General features: G+C 37.5%; 1 protein-coding gene across 7 annotated transcripts in view; it reads left to right on the top strand.

The window, feature by feature from the left end:
• SCAPER (S-phase cyclin A associated protein in the ER) overlaps positions 1–20,513 on the top strand; it is a 215,008-nt gene that overhangs the window by 121,741 nt on the left and 72,754 nt on the right. For all 7 annotated transcript variants that reach the window (XR_011154270.1, XM_069026155.1, XM_069026153.1 and 4 more), the window contains 3 exons: positions 315–422; positions 13,512–13,648; positions 16,794–16,859. Coding sequence is in view for 6 of the 7 variants with exons in the window: in XM_069026155.1 (XP_068882256.1) it covers positions 315–422; positions 13,512–13,648; positions 16,794–16,859 (311 nt within the window). In the remaining variant the exon portion in view is untranslated. The remainder of the gene's footprint in view (positions 1–314; positions 423–13,511; positions 13,649–16,793; positions 16,860–20,513) is intronic.

Below are 20,513 nucleotides of genomic sequence, written 5' to 3'. Positions count from 1 at the left end.
TATACTCACTGACCATGCATTTCAGAATGAAACTCCAGTATATGAAATTAGATTGAAGTGAAGATGAGAGGAAAGCCCAACATACTTTTTAATCTATTATTACACTGCTGGCTAGCAAATCATTCTGTAATTTACTGTTAAGTCCTGCATAAAAGATGTTTATGTAAATTAGATTGAGGAATAAAGTACTGTGCTTGAATTTCTGAACATACTTCTGACAAATTGGCATATTTTGTATTACATGTAAAATACTGTTGTTTATACATTACAAAATTTGCAAAGAAAAAATAACTATTAAGTCATTGTCATTACAGATCTCATCAGAAGTGTATCTTTTTAGCCACATTAAAGGGAAAAAACACCAGCAAGCTGTGAGAGAAAACAGTAGTATACAAGGACGAGAGCTTTCAGATGAAGAAGTGGTAAGTTTTGTACTATTTTTCTATATTCTAGTTTTAAATACCATTTCGCTGAGTAGCCCATGAAAAAATTCTTATAAAGGAGTTGAACAAGACTGTTTCTGTTAGCATGGGAGTCGTAGCAGACTGCCAAAGAAAAGGAATGAAAGCAACAGTGCATTCACATACTGCAGGCAATTGCCATTGGAAGTAGATTCTTTTTAAAATGTGACTAATTATTTTTCTATTAACCAAAGGCATTTTTCATGTCACTACATTTATCTTTTTATCCTAAAAATCTTATACATTGCAAGTGTCAGCATCCTGCTTTTTTCCTTTGTTCCTTCTTGTTGCTTGAAATACCTTAGTCCTTTTTTAGGTGAGCAGATGTGCTATCCTATGCTTCAAAGTCCATAATGCTGAAAACTGTAGTGCTAAATTACTTCAAAATGTAAGGTTGGAAACGTTTTGTAAGCATTAAAATCGCTAAGAAGAATAGATTTTCAGTAGCTTCTTTAGAAGAGTTGGCGTTTAGGGTGATTTTTAGGAAGCATTGAGGATGTTTTGTACTATATCAAGAGACCACTGTTTTGTAGAAAAGACATCTGTATAGTTGTCTCATTTAATTTTTTGTTGCTGCTGCTGGAATTCAGCTACAGTATTAAGTCAAGGCCTTTTCTATGAGAATTTGAGTTCTGCACATCCAAAAAAATTTGTGAATGCCCCTGTATTATTATTATTATATCTGTCAGGTGTTAGGAGGAAATAGTGTGCAAGCCAGTTCTTCAGCACTGATTCAGATTTAACTTAATTGTGTTTGGAAATCAGTTTCCAGCCGAGCTGATTCAGATGACACTGTCCAGTAGTTCTGAGTTTTTCACTTTCCTTCACAGTTCTTGTTACTATTTTTATTTACTGAAACATTCTATTTATTTTCAGCTTTCTACATCTGGCTGTATCATGTTCTCCTTTTTAAAAAGCTTTGGAGAGTTAGGTCTCTGAAGTAGTGAAATTCACAGAGGTGGTTATCACTGAAAAAGCAGAAAAAGATAATTGGAGAGGCACAGTCGTCTGGAGGAATAAATGTTTGTGGAGTTGCACTTTCCTGCCCTTTCCCAACTGTAATGAAAGTACATAAACTGGTTTTTCAGTTTCTTTTATCCCCTTGGACAGTGATTAGTGGGAGTTGTGTGGTTTTGGATTTAGATTTTAGATGCCAGGCTTACCTAAGTGGATATATGTGAGAAAGCTACATACTGCACGTGTTTGCCTGGAAATACCAGCTGTGAGATTTCCCAGAATCTTTCCTGTTGCAGGCAGTCTCAGGTATTGACATTTTCTTGGATCTCTCAGGCCTTTACTGGTATCTGTCTGGCCACTGGTGATTGAACTGTGGTTCTTGCTGGGCAGCTGGCTCAGATGAATATGGAGGAAAACAGTGAACTGGATTTTCTTTTGACCGGGCATTGCACGCTCTTCACATCTAATTTGATAGCTGAACAATTCCAGTGTCTGGAAAAAGGGATCAGGTGCCAACAGCTGCATTTGCTGTTGCATTTGTGAAAGAGAAATTCCACTAGAGGGCGCAAAGATCCTGATTTTTGTGCTTAAATCCAGGGTTTCTCAGCAAAACGTTTTGTTGTGCATTTAAGACCTAGATGAAGGTTAAATGTATGTATGCTTAGTGCAGGAGAGAAAGGAAAGAACAGTTTTAACTGAATGAACAGCTTGAGAATTACTGTAGCAGATTTGAATATCCTCAATCTAGAAGGTGCATAGTATTTGGCATACTGGCAATGTATGGATGCTTCCATTGTTAGGTATTTTATATATTATGTATGGCTATATTTCAATTAGTCCAAGTATAAAATTATGAACTATATTATCGTAACCTGAAATTTCCTGGGTCTGAGGCCCTCTCTGCTTTTTATTACTTTTTTTTTTTTTTCAAAGAGCAGTAGTAAGACACTCATTGTAGATCTGGCCAGTCTAAAATAGCAAAGCAGTTTTATTTATCAGAGCAATCTGCTTTGTGTATCTCTTTATTCAGCATGCATAGTTAATGCCGTCCTCACAACTAAAGCATTCAGTAACTTCTCAAGTTTTGAAATACTTGAGAAAAAAATTCTTAAGTATTATATAGAAGTGAACCCATATTCCAGGGAAGCTTTATAATAGTCAGTTACTTATTTAGCACTATTTTCAATTTTCCAGTCAGTGAAGGTAACTCTAGTGAGAAAACACTTGTGTTACTTAAAGTTATTACTTGTCATCTGTGATGTCTTTAGATTATATATGTCTCATGTGTGACCCTTCTTCTTTGACATAAAAGATTTTATTTATATCACCTTTGACCTAATAAAATTTCACCTTTGACCTTATGCACTTGACACCTCAGATAACTTACTCTTGATCTTTGACTCATTTTGTGTTCAGTATATTAGGTAGCTGCCTGGAAAGAAAGCTTTTTTAGAATTCTAATCTGATCATAGAATTTCTTTACTATTACTTGAGAAATCACAGGATTCTTTTTATTTGTCCATACTGGTATCTCAGATTTGGGTATCTCCTCAAGACTTTGGAAACTGATTTAAGCAAATGATTATATAATTTCTCTTAACACAGTAAGGATTTTTCTTGGTTGAGTTGACTGTAAGCAAAAGGTTAAAAACTACTTAATGGTAGGGACACTGATTCCTCTGGGCCAGGTGGGGGTAGGAGTTGATCTTGCCAGAAATAAAAAGAAGCTGATATATTCTAGGGATTTTCTCTTTGCTAGAGTGCCTATAAATTTTGTAATTTTACAGACATTTTCAGAGGTAAAAGCAGACTTCATGTCAGAGCAGTGTCCCACTGGTTTGGCATCAAGTGCTTACTGTGCTTTATTCCAGCATGTCTTGTGCAGGAGCTGACAGCTGGTGTTAGACCATCAGGAAGGTGAATTCATTTGTGGATGTGACATGCACAAAGAAAATATTTTTGCTATGAATGAAGATGAAAAAGCTTGAGGTTCTTTCTCAGATTATGTGGGAGCTTCATTGCACATCAGCCTTTTGGGTTTTCTTCATTTGGGGCTTTATTAGTCTCCAGCTGAAGCAGGCATAGCTTTCTCTTACAGCAAACAGCTCTTGGTTTTCTAGCAGTGGTTATCATGTGAAAGCAAATTAAGTTCTGTTCACATTTGTTACTTCCTTTGTAACTTTGCTTTTGTTTGGCCTCTTACAGATACATTAATTCACCTAGCTGGTAAAACTTCCAGCAGGCTAAAAGTCATCTTCAGTATATTTCTGAAGCTTTCAATGCTCCCACTGTCCCACATCATTTCACCATTACCTTCAGTGCAGTAAGAGCGTCCTGCCTACATTATCTCTCTGCTTAAGTGCCTGGCTTCTTCCATCAAACTCTCAGCTTCGCCTTCTTTTGCACTGCCATTTTCTATGCTATTGATTTCCCGTCCCCTCTCAACATCCACGTTGCTTTTAGTTCAGCAAAAGATGTAAACAGTGTAAGCAATTTGCTTTCATTGACTTCACTGGAATCAATTAGTGTGTTGGTAGTCCTGACTAATTGCTTTGCTGAATTAAAGCCTGTTTGACACAAAGGCCTCACTGAAAAGGTGCCTGCAAAAGGCATAGGACCACACCTGGTGATTTCATTAGGCTGAGGAGTCTCTGCAAGGACCTTGTAGACATTTTCTTCCACTTGTAGCTCCTACAGATTCACTTTTATGCCCCTCTGCTTTCCCTTTTGTCTTTGCCTTTCTTGCCTCTCCTGGTTTGCTTGGAGAAATACACCCAACAGCTCCCTTTGAATCATTGTCCCAGTTCTCTGTATCTCCTGGTGTTTAAATGCCATGGTTTAAAGGGACTTTGAGAATATAAATCATGTCATTCTGTGGGGTCTATGAATGTTTCTAATAAGTGAAAAGTACTTCTAAAAACCAGATGCAATAGATAACTTGGCAGGGTTTGGTTAATTTATATAAGGTGCATGCTAAAATTTTATGTATTCCAAAGCAGGATGGAGGAATATTAATGAACCATTGTTTGCGTATGTGAAAAATGTGCCTTTTTTTTATCAGGAGAGAAAACTGATTCTATTGTCATTGTATAAGGGCAACAAAGAACTTCTAAGAGGTATATTTAGAGCAAATGAAAACATAATCCCATGATGGAGCAGAGAGGTGGTTGTTGTCTGAAGACTGACAGCGTTAAAATGTGAGGATTTATATAAAGACCTCGTTGGCTGAGCCCACCCACATTCCTTTAAAAAAAGCTGCTGGCCAGTGACTAAAGCTCCCTTTGGAGTCTAGCTGCCCAGTTGGCTGGGGCTGCAGTGGGAGCCTTTCCTGGCCCAGCTCTGCCCAGGCTGTAGCAGCTCTGATTTACAGAGTGCCTGCCTGTGCTGGCAGCTTCCCCTGGTACGGACACCAACCCTGGCAGGATGTGGTGGGAGCCTGAGGCAGAGCTGTGCTGGTACCTGTGCTGTGCCAGCCAGGTGAGCTTTATAGCCAGCACCACACACAGGCAGAGTTCATGTTTGTAGCAGCTGGAATTTCTAAAAGATTTTTAGATTTTAGGAGAAAGGAGTTGTTTCTCTGAAAGAAACAGAGCTGTTTTCTTAGAGGTGTGTGCTGCTTCCATTATTTCTTGCAGAGGAAATTACTGAGGGAAAAAAATGTGGGAATAGTTTCATGTCTGACCCTTGCTCTTCTTCATCTGTATTTACAAGGAGCTTTCTTGTCTAGACACATGGTGATGCCAGGATTTTGCTAATTATTTATTTTTTTAATACACTATGTTTTCATTGCAATTAAATTATATATATAACTTGGAATACATAACATTTATTGCTTTAGCCTTTGCGTTATTGAAAAAATGCTTTTGTTTTCCTTACTGAATCAGTGTTGTCAAATTCTTCTATTTAAATGATTAATAGTGTTCTATGAACTCCTTTGGTAGCCTGTCTGAAAGATATGGTTAAGCAAAATAGAAAATAATAGTACTAAGCATGGTCAGCTTTTTAGTTTCATCTAATAGAGGAGTTTGAGGTGTTTATACCTGTGGGTTTGTGGCTTTTAAAAATCATTATACACAATTAATAGTTCTCTTTTTTATTCTGGAACATTCATGGGTATGTGACATGTTTACCTGTATTCATAGAGTCACAGACTGGTTTGGGTGGAAGGGATCTTAGAGCTCTTCCAGTTCCACCCCCTGCCATGGGCAGGGACACCTTCCACTATCCCAGCTTGCTCCAAGCCCTGTCCAGCCTGGCCTTGGACTCTTCCAGGGACAGGGCAGCCACAGCTCTGAAGTCAGTGGCCAGTGTGTGCAGCATTGCTCCTGCCCTGGTGTGTTTGCCCTTCATCTCTTCTGATATTTGACTGCTCCATTATGGCCATTACAGAATAAGAGATGACCCTGACCCACCTCTGGTGGCACTGAAGCCATTTCTGGGTAATATGGTGGTGCATATGTTTTTGTCATTTGTAGAACAATATTCCTGTTTGCTTTATCCACAGACTTCATAGTAAATTCATTTTTTTTCTTGGCATCTGATTATAGTTCTCCAGCAGCAGCCCATTTTTCTTCTCTGTTGCTCAGGGGAAACAATCTGTAAATCACTTGCAAACAAGAACTCCCCATCCCAGTAAAGCCTCGGGTTCTGGTTGAGTTGGCTTTACTCTTTTTTTTTTTTTTTCCTGAGGAAGGAAGGATTTTTTTAGAGCAGGGTTGTGCATTGCTGGAGGAGTGGAATTATGCCAGGCATCTGTGGTCCATTTTTGTTTATGGATGGTTCATATCTCTTGTATACCTGTGGTCCTTTCAGCCCAGGAGCTCTGGCCATGTCATTCTGCTGTGAATACTTCTGTCCTAGAAGACACTGTCATGAACAATCAAGTGATTATAAAGTCTAATCCATGTTGCAGCTTGCAGAAGGTCTCTCAGTACCCCATACATCAATTCTAGTTTTTTGTACTTTGCATAGCAATAGCTTCTTACCTTTAATTTATTATAAAGTGTTGTTTTTCTTGGCAAAAATGTACATGATTAATTGTTTATTGGCTGTGCCTTTAATTTTGATAGATCACTGCCAGCAGCTGCACCCTTCCTATTTTTGGCTTGGATATCTTGAATATTCACAGCCAGTAATAAAAACTACTGCTGGCAGGCCCAACTGCACTCTCACCCCCCCCTTTCTCTCAGTTGTCCTTGCAGCCAGATGATAATGTCAGTGTCTTCCAGCTTTCCTCCCTCATCTGCAGGGATGCTTTCCATGGCCAGGATGCAGAATTCTCATTCTCAGAGAAGACCCACCTTTACTTTGCCTTCTGTTGCCACATTTCGGAGTGACAAGTGGGAATGATATTAAAAATCTGAAGAAATACTTAAAACTTCTATTAAGAATATTATTTGTTATTTATCTTAGTGACAGACTGTCTTGTCATTGAATCTGTGGACAAGCAAGGTGACTGAAAGTGCAGTCACTACTACCAGTAAAAATAGTTTTTAGTTTGGGCATGCTAAAAAACAGGATTAGTCCCTCATGAAAAAATTCCTAAATTCCAGATGTCAAGGAAAACCTAATTGTACAATGAAAGGTCACTCTTCAGTTTTGAATGAATAGTAAAAGTCTTTTAATGCTCTCAACTCATCTTTTGAAGTACAGTCTAGCATAGAAATGTGAATAATTAAAATTTTGATTTTGAGGTGTAATATTTGAATATTCATTACATTATAACCTGTTTCTTATGTTTATAGCACCTACAGTAACACTTATTAATTCATATTAATAAGGAATACTTTCCTTTTTATGAATCTTCATATTTTGGAGTGGACCATCACTTGTGGTCCTATAATAGTATTTGATCTCTTTAGGATTATGAATTACTGATCATTTGTGTTTCAAGCTGTCATTGTTTAAAATTGAAGTGTGGTTTTGATATAACTTGTAGTCTGCTTCAGCATCTGTTTTCCATATTAAATATTGTACTAGATTATGAGGAAAAAATAAAATAGCGAGGAGTTTGTTGAAACACGTAGTAAAATCATGAACAAATATTCCTGTGGTAACATGATTTAGAATTGAACCTTAAAAAATCCTTGAAAATTTGGCAAATATATCCCTTAAGTGATTATATACACAAGTAAGAAACCATTATTCCTGACATTGGGAATAAATAGTGAAAATATTTTTTAATGACTTTCTGCAGTTACAGGATATTTTTATTTTGAAACAGGTAGAGATGTAAATCCAAAAGATATATGTAGGCTTCAGAATAGTTACCTATTGATTTGCTAGAATATATTCCTTATGTACCTTACCTTTATGGAAAATACTCAGTTTGATATATATTTTTAATATTAAAATGGTAAATGAATGACAGCTATTATTATGTGATATAAGCCACTACAAGTATTTCTTTATAGTCTTCCTCATGTTTGTTTTAATGCTGATGTGAGAGGACAAGTAACAACAAGTGTTTGGAAGTTCTGAAGACTGAATTTAGATAAATAGCTAGAGACAGATGTTTTTCAAATTGCCTTGGTCTGCAGAATTGGGTTAGAACACTTATAAGAATGCCTTTTCTTTCAGAACTTGGGGATTCAAGGTTGGAAAGAATACAAAAATAATAGGATAACCAGCCTTACAGTTTTCTGGCATTTTTGCTTCAGTTCTGGCCAGAATCCAGAAATACAGAAGGGAATGAAAATGAAAAAATAACAGAGGGGAAAAAACCCTATAAACTCTTCAGATTCAGCAAGGTCATTTTGGCTTAGTTTTTTTGGGTGAAAGTCCAATAGCCAGGAAGGCTTTGCACATCTATGACTTGATTAGTTTATAAATGATGGAAGCACAGGTAAGAAGCCCTGGGTCACACCTTGGAACACGGATGGCCGTGTCTTGTGCTGGACAGAGATCTCCCTGCAGTGCTGCCTCAGCTGAGCTTTGAGCAGGTGCCAGGAAATCCCTGATGTGTACTGGCTGCTGCTCCTGGCCTCTCCTGCCAGCTCCAAGGATTTCTGGAGCCTGCCCTCCCTGGCTGTCCCTGCCTGTGTTAGGAGGGAGCACTGTGCTTAGGTAGGGCCAGGGATCAACACAGAGGATCTGCAGCTGTGGCTGCCCTACAGCAGCACAGCCAGGCTTTCGTTTCCTTCTTGGCATAGAGGCTTTGCTGCAATATTGGCCTGCCTATGCAGGCTTGCCCCAGACAGAATTCATAAAAAGGCAACAGTTACTAAAAAAGAAAGGAACAGGAAATAAGTATTTGTGTTATGGTTAATTCTAATTTTAGAATGAGGGAATTTCGTTAGGAAGAATTCTGTTTGGCACACTTGACAATTCAATAAAGTTCCTATTAATATTTCCTGAGTAGTGAAATGAATAGCAGCTTATATGTGATACAAGGAGCCAAGAAGTGTCATAGTCAAAAAGATGGGGTAGGAACATAATTTTGCAGTTGTGTTCTGGTTTGATGAATACTTACATATCCAAGGTTTCATCTGCCAAGGACAGATCCATGGATGCTGTTGCTGTAATTAGGACACTAAATGGGGAGAGCTGGTGGAGAGTATTAGTCTTATGAATGGCTATTGTATGAAGAGGTTGTCAACTGGGAAATTTCTTGTCCAGCTGTTGTATTTTATATACATTAGTGAGGTTCAGAATCCAGTTTACAGGTATGGTTTTCCTCATCCAAGCAGAAGTGGACCCTGCTCAGCTCTATAGCATCTCAGCATTTTGTGACATTTGCTACACTGTCCATGGAAAAACTTGCAATTATGTTTGTTCTGGAGGCTGAAAAAAATTACTTTTATTTCAGGGGATATTGATTATAATACTGTTATCCTTGTAATGTAAACATGTCATATAAGAAAAAGGGGTGTAATTCAGTATATAGAGAAAAACTTGGTTATAAGAAGTGTTTAGTCAACTAAAATTATCAACTTCAAGATATGAAATTAACAGGGTAGATTTTCTGGTTCAGGCAGTTTGAGGGGACTAGGCAATAACCAGCAAGAATGTGACTTCAGGAGTGACCTTACTAGTTTTAGCTTTAATGGTTTTGGCAACTCGATTTCTCATGTAGTTTGTAGATGAGGCCCATCTGTTGCATTTGGAAAGTTTCAGTTTTTCAATGACTTGACTAAAAGTTAGAACAGTTGAGAATGGAGGGAGAAGGAAGAAATAGCAAAGACTTTTTTGTAAATAATCTAATTTCCATCTGCTTTGTGGTGACTGCAGTTTTACCTGGGCATTTAATATTAATCTTTATCGCCTTGCTTGTAAATAAAGTATTGAAACTTTTACAGAAATTTACGTGAGTTGTTCTAAAAATTCCTTCAGTGTTCTGTAAAAACTTAGAGGTTCTATGGCTTTGTCAAATAACAACGTTTCTGTACAAAATGCTATTAAATATCACATGGTATATGTTTTCTACCCTACTTTTATGCTTCATGGCTTTTTCAGCTAGAGACTGAGGATCTCCCCCTAAGACAGATACAGGATACCTTGGGATTTTTAAAAGTAATCCTTAGTTTTGGAGAATGCATGGAAAAAATAACACAGGAGAGAAAGAGCAGAAGTATTTCTACTCTATTGGGTCACTGAGCCATCATCACATAGCATAGAGGAATATATACAGGTGATCATGAAGAAATACATGTCAGCATTCAGTTCTTGTTTCCTTATTTTGCAGCTGTACATCCTGTCATAGAACAGTGACTGCTCTTAGTGGCACAGATTCTGCCACCTTCATGAAAGCTGAGACCTTACTTTGTGACATTGTTGATTTCAGCTGTGCAGCTCAGAGGATGAGTATCAAGTATGAAAAATGATGGCAAAAATCTGACATGGAATGACCATCATAGCTGGGTCTGGTTTAATCCTGAGATAAAAAGTGTCCTGTTAGGACAGGACCAGCAAAATTAGAGTATTGTACATAAACCTTTAAAACAGAGCTACAGAGAAATTGCACAGCTAAAATTGATATGGCTGAAACTGAACATTATTGGTAGGGCTGAATACAGATATTAATGACAGAAGCTTCTGTTACAAAAGAGCCTCTGCTTAATAATGCTTTGCATTTATAATGGCCTAAATTCTCCAAAGATACCAATCTCTGGGAATTTGGGGCCAGAATGTCCTCAGCATAGTACAGGACCAGGCCAGTGATGACCCTTCACATTGCCATAAGAAGAAACCCAGAATGCTTTTAGGGAGACCATAAATTAATTTAGTCTCAGAAATTCTTACTGCATTTAGCATTTACTTATATAAAAACAATAACATAAACAAATGAAAGGCTTTCAGGAAGAAGTGTGCAGATTATCCCATTATCCTGAATTACATCAGAAATACACCCACCCACTCCCCCAAACTGATGAGTTTTAATATTAGTTAAATGAAAGGATGGCAAAAGTTTGTTTTGAAAACAGTGCACTGGCCTCACTCCCTTTTATGCTCTGATGGTTGTTGCTTTTGTGGTGTGTTCACCAGCCCAGCTATGGCCATGCAGGTAAATTACTCATGAGTTTAATTATTTAAAGGATTGGACTTCCTGTACTTCAGTGTGATTCAGTGGATTCTAAAACCTTGATTTTTTTTCAGATAGCTAGTGGGAACTTAATAAAACACTGGGATAAATATTTTTTCCCCTGCTCTGGAGAGTGATGTAGCAGCAGCTCTCTTCAGGTACCAGTTGTCACCCAATACCAAGCTATTTGTTATACTCATTTCACACCTGAATGGTGTCGATCTGCCCACGGTGATAATCCCACCCTTTGATCTGTACCTTCAAAAAGTGATTGTTTTTGTGGCACAAGGCATTATTACTCTAGTCTGACTTTAATGAGCTGTATGGATGAAGTCTGATATTAATCCAAACCGCCCCACGTGAAAGCCGAGACCTCTGAGAACCATCGTTCACAGAGGTGCTCGAGTTCATGTGAACAAAACGTGCAACCATTGTGGGTGCTCTCCTGGCCCCACAGCCTGGGGCATGAATGTGCTTGTTGAACCCTATAGTTCTCAAGGCATCAGCTAAGCCCCAGATAAGATGATGAAAAAAGAGATGAGTGTCTGTGAAGGGGGGGCAAAGCTTTGTCTCCTTCCTTTGTGCCCAGCACAAGTGTGGCCCCATGGTCACAGCTGCCCTGATGTGGCTGCACAGCAGCCTGACTGCCCCTGGTGTAGCATGATGGCCATCCCAGAGTGCTGTGGGAACTTCATTCCATTCTGCTGCCACTTTGGAGCAATAATAGTTTGAAGATGTGATGAACCAAAATCCCAGTTGCACTGTTGAACAAAGATGTAGAACTACAGTAATAGTCCTGGTTAGTTTTGCGTGTTACGAGTGCTGCATCTCACTGGAGAGACTTGAGGTAAGCTCCTGGTGGTGCTGGGGTGCAGCCTTTGGAAAGCAGGGATGTACATACCAAGTCCCCTGAAATCATTCATAAATATCCTTTCCAATAGATGTCATGGGATAAGTACCCTGAGGCTTGGTAGCAAAGCAGCAGTGCCACAGTCTGTTCTGAGGAAGTCCTCTCTTTTCTTAACATTGTCAAGCTCAGACCCACCTGTTTCCTATGAAGTTTGAACCTAATGACTGGATTTCTGGTTTTAAAAAGAAATTTAGTGGAACAGCTGTTTTTAAGTGGGTGTTGAGGGATACATTTCTCTGAGGAGACAAAATTGAACTGGGGTTTCATAACTAGGACGGGGATGGCTTATTCTGCACTGCAGCAGCTTGGTGAAGAGCTAACTCATTGCAATACACTCATGCTCCAAGGGCACAGCCTCTGGAGATACCTTAAGAAGGTTTTCTGTTAAGCACTTCTTGCTAAAATTAAATGGAGAGTATTAAGGGCAGGGAAAGTGCCTACAAAAGCTGTTAAAATTACGTTAAAGTGACTATAGCGATCTGTAGCAATCTGTATGGTTTGAACAACTTGGACAATACACTGAGGAAAAACTGTTCAGGTGTGCTTGGAGTTATCCAAGGTAGGCAGAGGAGCAAAGGGAAAGTCAACATGACCTTTAGAATTTGCTTAGAGGATAATGTTGGATTTCTTATGTCCAGTACTAATTCAGTAGAATTAGAGCTACTAATTCAGTATTCATTTTGCATTCCTATGATTTAAAATAGATATTTCATTTACTGTTTTCACTAGATATATATTCCTAGGTTATATCATGCAGCACTGCTTTCCAAAAACTAAATGGTCTTTTTCCAGGAAATTTCACTGAGATTTATTTTGTTTTCAACAGGCGCAATATTTTCCTGAATCAATGAAAGAAAATGTAGGTTGTTTTCTGGAAAATACTGTCTATACATTTTTTTAGCACTTCACCTTTTACTTTGAATTTTTAGGGTACTTACCAAAGGGAAGGAATAGCCACACCTAATTGTGGCCATAATAACATTCAAGGATAAATTATCCTAATAAGCAATGGTGACCTGTACTTTATAGTATGGTATTTTGTAAGAAAAGAGATACAAGCCTCAGTATCGTGTAAATACATTCTAGTAACTGACATTGAACTGGTTTAGCATTTCTTCTGTGGGGAACTGAAATTTTCCAATATTTTGCCCAAATTCAAATTTGTTAAAGTGAGAGGAAAAGTAATATTCCTATTAATAAATCATAACATTTTAAGTAGTGAATAGTAAAATAGTAAAATACATTTCCATTTTTAATGAAAGTTAAGACATGTTTAGATTTTCATGAAGAATTAATATAAAAACCAAAATTAGCTTATTTAATATAATGAGTTAATGTGGGTAGGGCAAGTTTCATGTAGCTGTAAAAGGCAGCTTGGAGGAGAGAGGATGTCAGCTTGGAGTCCATGCTTGTTAGGTAACAATTTTTTGAAAAGAAGGCACAGTATTTATTGTTGTTCTTTTAATAATTTTTCTCCCTTTTTAGAATATACACAACTTGTTCTTTCCAGTGTGAAATAATCTCTTTCCCAAGATTTATTTTAAAATTTGGCTTCATTTTCATAACCTTCTGTTAAATATTTACCCCTTTTTTTCCCTGGGAAGATAATCTATGATCTCCATCACATATTTACCATTAAATATTATTTCAATATTTTCTGCAGGAGCACCTGTCATTAAAAAAGTACATTGTGGACATTGTGATTGAGAGTTCCGTTCCTGTGGAACCATTAAAAGATGGAGAGGAGAAACAGAAAATTAAAAAGAAAGCCAAAAAGCTAAAGGCACGGATGAATTCCAGGTAGTAAAAGTTTCTTTTTATTTTTTTCCTCTAAGTTTTGTTCCAAACTTTACCTTTTGTCCTCTACTATGAGTGCAGTGGAAGGCTGAAAAAAATGTAAAATTATTTGCTTTGGGAGTGTCTTGAAAATAACACTGATGAGCCTAATTTATGGCCACTTTCTCTGATTGAGAAAGAAAACTGAATATCGATCTGGGGCCCTTGGTTTCACCTGTTAAGAGCTTTTCTCATAATTGGATGCCAGTGCCCTGCCAAAACTGTAGCCTCTTCTAGCATACAATAGCATGTTTAAATTTGTGTAAACCATGCCTATTTTTCTTTCTAGCTATTGATTTTTAAATGAAGTATCAAAGAAAATCAATAGTAATCAACAAATAGAAGTCAGCCTGCTGTAGTGTCAAATCCCATGACTAAATTTAATCATTTTTTGTTGCCTGTCACAACAAGAAGAAAGTTTAAAATATCTTAAAGTGGAAAGTGAGTTGTCAGACGTGCAATTTGTTCTTAGTCTAAAAAGTGACATCTGCAAATCAGTGTGATGTGCAAGACATCGTTATATCATGAACTGGCAGTGTCACTCTTTATGGCTGAGTAGTCCCCAGCTCAGGTTAATTCTCAGCTGAATATTGTAACATATTTTTGCATTTCTCTCTATAAATACTTCTCAGGTAGGTAAGAGTCATTGTTACATATTTTCTCTGCCTTTTTAAGCAAGAAGGGTTTCAAATAAGAGGAAAAAGCTTTCACAGATTTTTAGAGCTACAGGAGAAGTGAGATGTTTTATTAACTCATAGCAGTGCTAAAAATGGCACATAAGTCTTCAAAACCACAACACTCTTAACAATGTATTGTTGTTTCTGACTGCTCTCCTCTTTGGATAAGCAGATCCACTATCTGAATATCACATTAGAGCACACTGTTGGAACTGGATATTGTTCTTCCAGGTTTCTAGTTGCTCAAAATGCAGAGTTATTCATATGACCTGTTGATTTAATGCACTTAGAGTCCAATTTTAATTATTTCTCCAGGGCTGCTTCTGTTGAATTTAGTCAAAGAATTGTCAGACCTTGGAATACAAGTTCAAATAATAAAGTTTTTCTCCTATCTGTGCCAACAATAAATTTTCAGAACATTTTGAATTCGTATGTGTCAGACTCCTGCGTGAGTCAGCATATTCGTCATCAAAAAATGTAATTAAAACAGTAATAAAGGGCCATCATTTTACACTGGTGATGTACTATTGAAAAATACAGTGAAATTTTCAAAATTTAAGTTTTATTGAGGAGACATGAAGTTCACATTCATTAAGCTTGTTTTTACTTTTGAAGGGTAGCTAAAGTTTTCAATGGCTTTGCTGACCTTGAAGATGAGTTAAATAGAAGATTTTCTGATGTTTTCACAAAAGACTTACTAATAAATATGTCCAGTAGCAACATAAAGCAGAGGTATTTTGATGTTGATAATTCAGAGTTTCATAGGTGTTAGCATATTATCTACAGACCATGTTTTAGTACATATTTGCAACTCTTCTCTAGAAAAAGAAATCGTTACAACAAATGCCCTTACACCTCAGCACTTGAAATGTCACATTCATTAAGTTTCTAGGAAGCTGTGATATTTTAAACTGGAAAAAAATAAGAACTGCATCCAAATGGGTTCCTGTTGCACTCCTGAGTTTCCAGATCTTAAATCACTCTTGCAATATCAAAGCAATGAAGGGCAGAGGTGAATGAGGGGACAAATGGTGATCAATGGGATATTAGATGTGTTGAGAAGTTTCGTTGGTCTTATTAATTATATTTATAACCCTAAGCCTTTTAACTGGTGCTATCAGTAACAACTGATATATAGGTAAGTAAATTATCTCAGGTTATCCTGTATGTGCTGCTAGCAGAAGAATATCTGGATACTCACACAGGAAAAGCAGGCTTGATGAAAGCTAAATGGAAGCATTAGAGGTGTGGTTACCAGATAGGTGGTACATGCTTTGCAGGGGATTTAAAGAACTCCAGCCGTGTGCATTTAGTAACAGGGTTTTGGGATGATAATTCAGGTTTGACTAACTTGTCTGTACAGAAGCTGAATGTGTTGTTTCTGGCTAGGAAGGCAAAAGGTTAATAAAGGAATCTCACCTTCATGTTTAATATTCAGCCGTGATTAATGGCTTTATTAATGACCTGCAAATCAGAGCTAGTGGTGATGTAACAATATTTGTGTGGAGCATAAGTTGGAACGGTTAAGCAAATGAAAGGAAAATCTGAGTAGCTTTGTGAAACTTGAGCCTTTTGGGTGAACAGAAAATATAAAGAAAGGTTTAATGTATGTATCTGAGAGAAATGTATCTGCATCACTGCAGTGCCTGGATTAGTTTTGCTTTATATGTGTGTTGTTAGAAATGGGTTACAGGATTGTCACTGGATCCTGCCTTGGTCCACGAGCAACTCAGGATTTTCACCTGTTGGCACAGGCTGGCTGGAATGAAAACAAGCAGTGGAAAAAGGTCTTGTCTCCCTCTTCCTACTTTTTGGCATATGGCCGGTTTAAATAATACTTTTAAGGGACTAAAGAGGCTGTATTTCTGTTTCCAACAGTAAAGGAGTCATTGGTGGGGGTGTTTCTATGCTGTTTGCCTAACATTCATTATGTTACGATACAGTCAGTAGCTAACATAAAAAATGCTCCTGTGCCTTCATACAACCAATGATTTGTATATTAGTTGTAATCTCTCTGATGTAATAATCTGGTCTGCACTACATGTCTGAGTCATTAATATGTTATATAATAATATTGCTTATATTGTGTATTTTTATCATAATATTGTATAGCATTGTATCACTAATAGTTTTATAATAGGCAGTAGATTACTACAGTTTTGTGTATCATTTGTGCAATTTTCTACCATTTGAAAAGTCAAATACACCATTTGTGTACTGATGTTATTCCCAAGTAGTAATATTAATCATAACTTGTTAATGGCCAATGGCCAATAGTTAAGCACCAGTATGGTTTATGGCAGGGCAGCATTGACAGAAATGCTGTGCCTTACTATGAAGCAGAAAAACTCAAAGGTTTGAACTCCATTGTTTGTATTACATCCTGTACACTTTAGACAATTGTCAATAATAATGAATATTTTCTCCTCCAGGGCAAAGGAATATGAGAGCTTGATGGAAGCAAAAAATGCTGTGTCTGATTCCCCATTTAAAGCCAAGTAAGCATTTATCTCTATATATTTTAGACATATGCTATTGTCCCCTGTCTGTCACAGAAATGCCCCTGAAATTTCCGATGGAGCAGGTGTGGAAGGTTTCCCCTCAATATGAGGCATGTTGCCATATTGAGTTACAGATCAGTCTCTGATCCAAATGGTCGGACTTTAATGAATGCAGTTTTTTTCTGAAGACACTGTATATCTTAACCTGTGTTAAGTTGCAATAGTAAAGAGAACATCCCTTTCTTTCCTGGAAATAAGAAGGTTCCAGTCTTGTACTACAAGACTGGTGGTGAAAATTCAGCCCTGGAATTTTGGGACTGGAAATCTTATGTTTGACCTCCATTTGGTCAGAAACAAAGGTTCTTGTGGTGAAAACACAGATGTTTTAATGCACAGATGTCTTAGTCTGACATTAAGCTTTTTAAAGAATAGACCTTTTTATTGTCAAGGATAAGGCACAGATGAAAACAGCTGGATGGTAAGGTTAAAACAAGATCTGTGATCACTGACAAATTCCTTCTACTTAGTTTGAAAGTGAAAATTGCTCAGCTTTTGTGTTCTGATTCTGTTGAAACCAATTGGGAAAAGATGGAGAATATTTGGATTTCCAAAAGTATTTCGATAAGGTCTATCACCTAACATTTTAAAAGAAACTATAGATGTGTAGTTTAAGTGAAGAACAGTTAGGGAATTGAAAAGAAGTAGAGTATTTCATTAGTCCTTGGCAGAACAGGGAGGTCACCAGTAGAGTTCTGCAATTCTGTGATGGTCAACATACTCACAAGTGACTTGGAAAAAGAGGGCCAGCAGTGACGGGGCAGAGTGTGATGCTCATACAGAGACCCAGGACAGCAGGGACAAGAGCTGGTGCTGAATGATAACTTTGAAGAGAGTGAGTGACCAGGTAGTAAAATGGCAGGTGAAATCCAGTGTATATTGAGTGCTACACAATGGAGAGGGAAGACAGAATTCAATTATATCTTCACATAAAAAGTGTGGGCCTCGAATTTGCAGATGTAATAGGTAATTCCAGGAAAATATCAGCTTAGTATTCTCAGCAGCACATAGAAATCCTTTGTTAAAATTACTTAAGAAACAAGCAAAAACAGAACAAAGAACGTCATCAGGTACAAATACCCAGGTCATTTACATCTTTTGAGTAGGATGTGAAGTTCTAGTTCTTTGTTTCTGAACAGATAAGCTACAATTGCTAAAGGTTCAGAGGCACCAGAAAAGGAAATCTGTAATATTTTCAGGTATAACTTACGTATTAGGAAGTAAGTAAAGTAGTACTTCTCATTTTGGAGGAAAATTTGATAATGGGAGGAAGTTCTAACAGGGTTAAGTTACAGAGATCTACAAGGTCCTAAATGGCATGGAAAAGATGGATGCTGATTTTTGGCTGTCCTTCTTGGTATCAGAATAAGGGAGCACAGGGGAAAGCTGGAGCCAGGTTCTAAAGAAACCAAACCCAGTGTTCTTAGTGCAGCGTGCAGGGAGATGTAGGGAACTCCCTGACAGAATTCGCACAGGTGCTAACTGACAGGTTACCTGCATTCCTGCAGTTCTAGGAAAGTGCATCCAGCCCAAGAGACTCCTAAGCCAAAAATGGGGAAACAAACTGATTGATTATGCAGGCCTGCCCTGTTCTTAGTGTTCCTGAGACATCCATTCCCAGTGGGCAGATGGTATGTGTGCCTTAGTTGTAGCTTAGCTTAGGGAGTCTGTAGCATCAGTCAAGGGGCTGTGGGGTCTCAAGAGCTGGATTCAAAAACCCTCATCCTAAAATTGCAACAACTTTCCAGATTCGGGATATTTGTCTTCAGACTGAGCTAGTAACCTGTACCAGATCCTGTATATTTCGTGGCTGTTTCCATCACTCATAAACTGCTGAGAAAGGTGGCACTTTGCACAAGTTGCTGGTGGTTAAGCAGTTCAGATCCTTGCAGTTAGACCTCCTTGGCTGTATGTACAACTAGTCTGTATGCAAGTATCTTTTACATAGGCTTTTCAATAGCTTGAAAACTGCTGCTGAATCTTAAGATGTATTTTAAAATAATAAAAATCTATCACTGAGATTTGACATAAGAAAATGACCCATCTCCAGCAGATGGCACACCTGCATAAACACATAAAAGAGTTGGCTTTGTTTCTTGGTAATCAGCACTTCAGTTTGCAAGATTAATTTCATGGTATATTAAGACTTTTAGATTTGTGGCTTCTATGTTTTGCTTTTCTTTGCTACTAGCAAATAAAAAATTAGGTTCTAGTCATCAGAAAGTAGAAATGTGTGCATTTGACTCTGAAGATATTAATAAGCTCTAGTGTCTCAGCATTAAATTCTAAGATCATCAGTGATGTAACTTGTTCAGTTCTGTCTCAATTTCAGCACAAGAGAAACTCAGATTTTTAATTTATTAAAAATGTTTTCAAATCTTTTGACTGATCCTGAATTTACTGATCTTGAGTTTTCACTTTTCTTTATGTAATGAATTGCTCTTTTGCTTTCAGGCAGAATCTTCTGTTCCATCTGCTTTTTTAGTTTCTTCCTTTATTGCCTCTGTTAGAGCTGTACCTTTTTAGATGTGAACTAGTGTGATGGCCACTGTGTAGCTCACTTCACTTCTAGGAGGTCTCTTTTGCAGTCTTCATGTAGAAACCTAGAGATCTATCAGCTTCTTACATCTAAATATTTAAAACATAGTTTCAGATACCATAGTTATTGTTACTTCCAAAATTATGCAACTTTTTACCTACTATGAGGGCTTAAATATTTGTGAGCATCTTTGAAATCGAGAGGATTAAAATGCTAGCTCAAGTCTGAACTGGCTTTTTAAGAAGGAGTCTGTGAGTCAACCAGAAGCCCAGTTTATTAAAATGTGTTTACTTTGCATAACACATACTACAAAAGGGGAGAAGAATAGGAAAGTATTATCTCTTTCTGTAAGAGAAAGGGTGAGAGGGCAAGAAATTTTGAGGCAAGAGTTTTAGCCCATACTGTATCTGTTTACATGGCACAACATAGTCTAAGTATAGAGAAAAATAGTAGGAAAACACAGAACTAAGTACAGGATCCTACTTAACCAAGACCAGTAGGAAGAGTCAGCATAAAGAAACAAACAGTAGTAGGTCCGAAGCATTAGTACCTTGAGAAGCTGTGCAAGCAGTCAGAGTATTGGCTCTTCAGCCAGAACACCGTGTACCGCACAAGGATTCTGTGATTAACTGCTGCTGTACCTGGCTGAGGGAGCAAACTGCTGCCAGCTGGGAGTCTGCACAACTCTCAGGAGATCAGTAGTGTTACTGAGAAAAGTCATGTCCCAGAAGGAAGGGGGTAAAACCCCAGAGAGCTAAATGCATTCTTTGGGTCAAAACAAATGCCAAGACTTCTTGTTTTTCCCAAGGGAAGGTTTGAAGTACTCAGATTGGAGTGGAAGTATACCAATGAACAAAAGATATCTTTTTACTTAGAGGGCTGTAGAACTTAAAAATGGAGAAGTTTAAAATTCTATTTAAAATGGGACACAATTAATTTAAAATTCTATTTAAAATTCATTTTAAAATTCTATTTAAAATGGGACACAATTGGTAGATTTATTTATTTGCTTAACAGAAGCAATGTGGTTTAGAATTAAATAAATATATCTTTCT

This window comes from Aphelocoma coerulescens, chromosome 10 (assembly GCF_041296385.1).
Source record: "Aphelocoma coerulescens isolate FSJ_1873_10779 chromosome 10, UR_Acoe_1.0, whole genome shotgun sequence".
NCBI classification, from domain to species: domain Eukaryota; kingdom Metazoa; phylum Chordata; class Aves; order Passeriformes; family Corvidae; genus Aphelocoma; species Aphelocoma coerulescens.
The sequence above is the reverse complement of the archived record's forward strand: the minus strand, read 5'-3'. Positions and strand labels throughout refer to the sequence as shown.